A 7,398-nucleotide genomic window follows, 5' to 3' on the forward strand; every position below is an offset into this window, starting at 1 on the left:
AAAGATGCATACTAGACAAGACTACTCAAAGTAGCAAACTAGACTAGACTTCTCAAAGGAGCAAAGTAGACTAAACTACTCAAAGAAGCAACTTAGACTACACTACCCAAAGTAGAAAACTAGACTAGACTACTAAACTATTCAAAGGAGCAAACTAGACTAGACTACTAGACTTCTCAAAGGAGCAAACTTAACTAGACTAATTCGAACCAACTTTTGCATCGTGGCAATCCTTTCTAAGATGCTTTTCAGACATCATAACTTGATATAGGTTTATTTGTACTTCGAAAGTTCTAAGACAATTAGGCTAACATTAACAATATTAAGTAGAGTTTGATCTACAAATGCATATTTGTGAGCCTCATAAATGTCAAAGAAATAGTTATACAAATGTTATGATGGTATTTGGTTGTTGTGTGTTTCCTTACCTTTTCTTCCATCGAGTAGGATATATACTCGAACATTAAAACTACCGGGACACACCCTGTAGCCATTAAATTGACAATGACCCCCGTTTAGTGGCACAGTGTCAAACCCCAATATACACTAATCGAGTTTGTATTTTATCATATTAAGTTATTTGATTCTTAGCCAGTTACTCTTCTTCCAAATTCGAAATGATCTGTGTAAATGAAATAATGTTCTATTCCTCTTAAAAACATAGAGTTAATCATGAACATTATCATCTCTGTGTAAATGTTTAAAGTTAATATTAAAACAAAGTCCAATTCGACGTATGCGTTAATCGAACTAATGCCAACTTTAAGGCCATAAAAATAATTTGACAATAATTATAACATAACGTTAAGAATGACGTGGTCCCTGATTCGTATTCATGACGTCAACGTCTGTCAACGTCAGTTAGTATTATGTACGTTGCGATACGTAGCCTTAGAACAATACGGTTTTTAACAAAACTTACGGTTCGAAATTAACCATGCTCATATAAAATATATGTGAATATTAATGGTTTTTACTAGTGTTGTGCCGATGATTGATTATAATCGACAAATGATCGGAAAGGCCTACGTCGGCGACAATCGATTGTGAAATTTGAACAATCGATTATAGAAACAAATAACGTAATCGCTACCGACTACCAGTTATTGTTTTGTAATGAAAATGATTTGGTTCTGGTTAATGCTAGTTAATATTGAAATGTTAAGACGTTACAATATTAAATTTTCTCCCACCTCAGATAAGTAGATCCAATAATTTAACCATGCTAGATATTCTTATCTTGCCCACGGGCGAAGATAAAATGCCCGTATGGAACTCCTTTTACCACATTGTAATTACCTCCCTTGTTGAAGACTGTCGTCAGTAGCATCAAGCAAATCGTGTCTTATGGTAATATTTATAACGCTAATAAATTATTTCTAGCTTCAAAGGTCACCATAAAACAGTTTTCAGGCACCATTCAAGAAATAATGCTTCATTCTCCTTAGAACTATTTAAAAAGACCGATTTGACTATTAACATTAACTGGATCACTGCGCGCATATCCACGACAACCACGTGCTATCGCATATCCATACGCAATTATTTTCACGAATCAAAAAAAGAGTTCCAGCAAAAAATACATTTTTACTTAATTTTGTTTAACTGAGGTGGGAGAAAAAGCATCTACCATAGCCGCTCGTATAAGATAGGTTCATCACGACTCTCGCGCAGGGTGTTTTGCGAAAACTCGGTAAACCTCGTTTCCGCAAAACACCCTACGCTCGGGTCGGAATAAACCTATCTTACACTTTCGGCCATGGAAGATACTTATAATCTACTCATATTCTGATCGAGTCAATAAGTCACTACAGTTCCTTATTACAAATTTTCTTTGTAATTCAACAGGTAAAGGATTCGTTCTCAACCTCTCATGTTTGTGGTTATAAAGTGATTTTTAAAACATGTTACCGTTTACTTCTTACCATGTAAAAAATTAATTTTCTTAGATGTCTGAAAAAGAATGTCCTTGTAAAACATATAGAATATTCAACTGCTGGTTGTACTTGTAACTGACTAATTATCAAAAAGAAATTGATATCATTCTTTTTGTTTATTGTACACATGTATACACTACTAAATGTAAGAAGAAAAAAAATGAAGACTGTGGTCAAATGTTCTGTAATAGTAACTTATTAACACTAAAAGATAGTTGCGTTCTGAAAAATAATGTAATTTATACAAAGAAATGTACAAACAATATTGTAAGGGAACATTGGTGCTTAAACTGAAGCATGAACTGTAAACGTATGCCATAAATATTATGACCAAAGATAATTAAATAATGATTAAATCGATTAATAATCGATCATTGATCGGTTTCATAAACCGATTATCGATATTATTTTTACTGTCCGATTGCCAACACTAATTTCTACACTAGACTACTTGGCTTTCGAATCCTGATTGAAACATCGCAGCTAGCGCCCGTGTCCCGTCTGACAATTGTTGGTCGTTGGGATTGCATGTTAGCGGCACGGACTAACAGCAATGTATATGTATGCATATGCAATCAAATCATTGCAAATTTCACTAGAATGTTAAGCTTGATAAAAATCTAAGAGAAAACAGTATGTACGCTATCAGTATTTACTTTTTTTTTTAATAGCATAACTTCAAAAGTCATTTAAGGAATGAATTGCGGGGTTGATGACATTATCGGGGTATGAAATCAATTGGGTTGGTCAATGTGTGTGGTGTCCGAAGGACTCCACGCGTACTTTGACCAACCCAATTGCGTTCATATCCCCGATAATGACATCAACCCCGCAATTCATTCCTTATAATTACACCATTAGTTCATTATTTCATTCAAGAATTGTTAAAAATATACTTCATTTCATTTAAGAAAACCTTTCAGTAATCCGTTCTTACCCATTCTGTAAATAGAACGACCCGACTATAACCGGAAACATTTGTTTTCAAATGACGTCACAATAACGCGGGAAAAGATCAACCGCTTGAAATCACTTTAAAACGTAAAATTGAAACACTTCTGGTACCAATATATTTAAAATATAATAAACTAACACTTTTAAAAATGTTTATCTATATTTTACGGGACCTGCAGACATAATACAGCCAATAACAAGATCAATAGCTTTCATGTATATTGTTATGCAATGAATTACGATCCGAACATATCCGAAGATGTTGCGTTCATCGATTGATGAACGCAATTGCCGAAAGGCAGTTCATTTAAGGAATGGAAGTTGAGATGTAAATATTTTAAATCAAACGTTCTGAAAAACATACTAAAATACATGAAGAGAGCTACGTTATATAAAAATATCAAAATATTTACGGAGCAGCCATTTCGTGAATTTTGTGTTTGGTCGTCATTCGGGTTCAAAAGAGTTCTTACTTCATTAAGTTGTTCCACTCATCAAATAATAAACAGTTGTAACATTAAGGTAGCTTTTATCAGCCCTGTTTTTTTCAAAAACATGTATTATAAAAACAAATATCACGGCGTCCTCGCGCTTTACGTAGCATACCTTTTTAAAAGAAGTTGAATTTTACATAGTGATGTGGCTGTATGATCTATTAAATTGTAGTCTTAAAGCATAAACAAAATAATAACTTGATCGCGTTTAAAAGATAATAAAGCTCATTTTTCACTAACGGAAACAACGTCACTTGACGTCATTGGGTTTCGCCGTCTTGCTCTTTATCACCTTTTTACAAATATACCTTTATCAAGCAAAATGTACTTACATGATTTAAAGAAGGGACCCTGATAAAAATAGATACATACATTATCTAAACTCAATTTTTAATATACAGAGTGTACGTATTTTCTGTGTGTGAATTGATCGTATAGCCATTAAACATACTATTTTAGACTATATTGTTTCTTGCCTTTGTCCCGTAAAACTTTTATGTTTTATACACAGACCAATTATTCGATATGATAGAAGACCAAGGGTGAGAAGATTCTTAATCAAGAAAAACACTAAACTGTACGAGACTAACTGAAGTTCTATCACTACAAACAGACGGACGCACAAGAATGGTCCGTCTTGCAAAAGTATGGCTGCAAAGCATTCCGCAATTTCCCAGGGACCACGTGTATGTGAATCTCGAAGGTCCATGATCATAGACGAATCTTGTATTGTGTTGTTAAGAGATGTTTTGTGCAAGACGGGAACAAATTGGACGAAGCTCACCGTCCAAACACCAAGCACAACACAGGTGACAGTAAAGTCCTCCTGTACGGCAGATTCGTCGAAAAGTGCATACAGTTCCATAATGTCGGACGCTGATGCCAGAAATGCTATTAACTGATGTGAAAGCAAATCGTGTGACACGTTATCAAGAAGCCAAACAGCAAATAGGAGAATGTATATCATGATATCCTGTATCACAACGATCCATGTTGAATCTTCCAGAGACAGAATCGTACTGACGAATGACTCCTGAAAAATAACAAAAAACGAGAAACCTTTGTTAAACTGTGATTTCAAGGGAGTTATGCATGTTCTTTGCTCCTACTAAATACCAAGTTTTCATTTTAAACCCTTTTTTATCATAGTGATACATTCAGGAAGCTAAATATGATTCCCATTTATGCTCTTCTAATCACAACAATGACATGAGTGGTAATACATTCAAGGGGAATTATGTTTACCAAAGTGTATGTAGGTTGCAACACTGATATTCCAATACATGACTTCACGCACATTCCAATGTATCTATGGAGTAGCTACCGACTAGTTTCATAACTTCATACCAACTTTCGTGATCCAAAGTCAAATTAGTTTCTAAATATAATTTAAGTATAATCTTAAACGATCTACAGGTCTTTATTGTCAAACAGACTGTAAGTACTATTATTCCCGGCCTTGTTGTGTCCGTGCCCTTTAGAACGGATCAGCTCATGCTCAAAGGCACTAAAATATTCACACCAATGTTTATGATCGAAGAAAAATACTACAATTTCAACTATACGGAGAAGCAAAGTAGTCATAAAGAGAACCTGATTAGAGGCATTAGACAAACCACAATTCTTACTTCATTTTAAAATAATCTTACTAATGTTCCTGGCGTTGTTGTAAACGTTCCATTTGTTCCATCATAATGTCCTGTTGTGGAGACTACGGCAGTAGATTGTGTGTAAGTTATGTCTACGTCATCCATTGACGCGACTGCAACGTTATATCGGTGAATTTGCAGCAGCCAAATGTTGGGCAATACGGTAATCAAATAAATTGCAATACAAGGTCGCCACCTATAGCGAAATTGATAGAAAATGTTTTTACGATAAAGTGAGTAAAAATCATGACCATTTCTCAGCATTAGGTTTACATAAACAAATCAATAGCGTATTTTAATATCAGAATTCAGAAATGTGAATGGAAACTAATCAACTTTTTAATCATTTTAATTGCTATTGCATTACCTGTAAAGTATCTTCAAAACTATATTGTGTTGCTCCCGTTTGTTTGACAGGCAACCTTCGGCAATAATAAGTAAATTTAAACCACATAAAAACCAAAACCAGGCATCGTTTTTCGCAACAACAACTCTCCAGCAGGCTAAAACGCAATGCATTATCATTAAAATCCTTACAAGACAAAGCTTTTTGATTTCTGCCCCACCGTTGATAGCAGACTGCTTTAGACTGTTGACTTTATAACTATCTCGACCATCGGTGAACTGTTCACACTTTTCGCCAATGCGTTCCGTGTTAGTCCGTTCTTCCGAAATATCCATGCTTGTTTTCATATGTAAAATCTGGCAACCGTTTAGTAATATTACTTTCTACGCCTTGTTCATGCTTCTATATTGCATATATTGTCTTCCGTTCAGTGTTGTTGACTATTGTCTCATCAGGCAATCCTTTTGTACCTAGAACCTTTCCTCTTTTTATTCCCCACGCCCCCTCCCGTTTCCTTACACTAACAGAGGGTAAATATACTTTGACACCGTTGAAGTTATCACCAAATTCTTCTAAAACAATAGATTTCAAATGGTTAGGATCAAAATTAACCTCTATATACACACTGTGGTCTAAAGAGTTAACTAGTCGAAACAGTTGCCGAAACTCGAGTGCACAATTATTTCAAAATGAGCAGTGAAGTGTAGACTGACGAAGTTCTACGCCCAATATCCTGTTCAACTACACGCAGTGCACTGCATAATATCTACCATAATTTTACCCGTTGATGATTCAAATGCCTCGACATGGCACGATATGAACTGATAGAAAGTAATGATTTATAAACATTTTTTTAAAGTCACAGTGCACAGTTTTAAACAGATTTGTTTACTTTATAAAATAGCGATTTAGTATTCATAGTATGTTGTAATATTGTCGAGGATTCATGGTCAGCTATTGTATCATGTCCCATGAGTGAACATATTGTGTGTTTTGATGTTGTTTCTTTTCAAGGTCAATACCAACTTCACCATGCAAAAATCAAAGGCAACTTTTTAAGTAATCTTGTCTCTGCATCATACATTCATGTACCTGTGGTCAAAAGAGGTACAATTAACGATCTGACCAAGTCATCAAGTGAATAATGGTACTCGGGTCTTTTCGAAAAAGAGCTTGGGAATAGCACCCGGATCTCCTCGTTTCCTATTTATTCTCCCTAAAAAGAAGTTGCATTGAATTGAGGATGTTTGTCGTTAATATGTAACATTATAATCCTTTTCACTTTAAAATTTCAAAAGGAGCCATGAAGCGTATAAAGAGGAAGCTGAACACAAAACAAACTGTTCCACTACACGCACGGCAGTGCTCTGCATACTTATCAACCATAATTAAACCAAGCACGATTACATCCATATATAACATAATTGGCCTCGACACGGTCGTAACACAACACATTAAAGTGAGTCAAAGCATGGTTATACAATTTTAGACCAATGGTTACTTTTCATCTTTAAATATCTTAAAGCTGCGTGGTTTGTGATTTCATATATGACTCCATCCGTAGATAATGCAACCCATTAGCCCTCGACAAGGTACTGGCAAGACGAATGCGAGCATTAAAAGTCTATAAACACTAGTGGAACAAGCCCAGCATTTTCCCATATTCTCAATGAATGTGCTTTATTTTTGGCATCCATTCCTGTGTTGCAATGATCTAACTTCGATACCCGTTAGAATGGCTGTCATAACTTGTTCAAAAAGAAAGAAAGACAACAACAACAAAATTGTAGGCGACTAAATGAAGATCTATGACTACTTATAGACGCAGGTAAAAAATGGTCCGTCCTGGAAAAGAACGTCTATAATACATTTCGCAATAGACGAATATTGACATTGTGTTGGTAGAAGAACTGTATCGTCGTCCATATACACATAACAATGAAGGCTACAGTTAAGTCCTTTTGTAAGACAAATTCATCAAACAGTGCAAATAGTAATGTCCGACGCTTTAGCCATAT

At 35.1% G+C, this 7,398-nt stretch overlaps 1 protein-coding gene across 1 annotated transcript; it reads right to left on the reverse strand.

The window, feature by feature from the left end:
• Positions 1-2,739: 2,739 nt before the first annotated feature.
• Positions 2,740-5,931, reverse strand: LOC128225144 (transmembrane protein 26-like). Its single transcript, XM_052935187.1, has 3 exons — positions 5,402-5,931; positions 5,035-5,230; positions 2,740-4,418 (listed from the first exon to the last, which is right to left on the reverse strand). The coding sequence occupies exons 1-3, from the start codon at positions 5,725-5,727 to the stop codon at positions 3,846-3,848; spliced, it is 1,095 nt and encodes a 364-aa protein (XP_052791147.1). The 5' UTR covers positions 5,728-5,931; the 3' UTR covers positions 2,740-3,845.
• Positions 5,932-7,398: the final 1,467 nt, after the last annotated feature.

Source organism: Mya arenaria, chromosome 2 (genome assembly GCF_026914265.1).
Source record: "Mya arenaria isolate MELC-2E11 chromosome 2, ASM2691426v1".
Taxonomy (NCBI): Eukaryota; Metazoa; Mollusca; class Bivalvia; order Myida; family Myidae; genus Mya; species Mya arenaria.

Bases quoted from the DNA above. Each gene is read 5' to 3' on its own strand.
- LOC128225144 (XM_052935187.1), bottom strand. From the start codon at position 5,727: ATGAAAACAAGCATGGATATTTCGGAAGAACGGACTAACACGGAACGC. The intron at 5,231-5,401 runs GTAATGCAATAG...ATTTCGCTATAG, and splicing joins GTTTTGAAGATACTTTACAG to GTGGCGACCTTGTATTGCAA. The intron at 4,419-5,034 runs GTAAGATTATTT...GTTATTTTTCAG, and splicing joins CAACAACGCCAGGAACATTA to GAGTCATTCGTCAGTACGAT.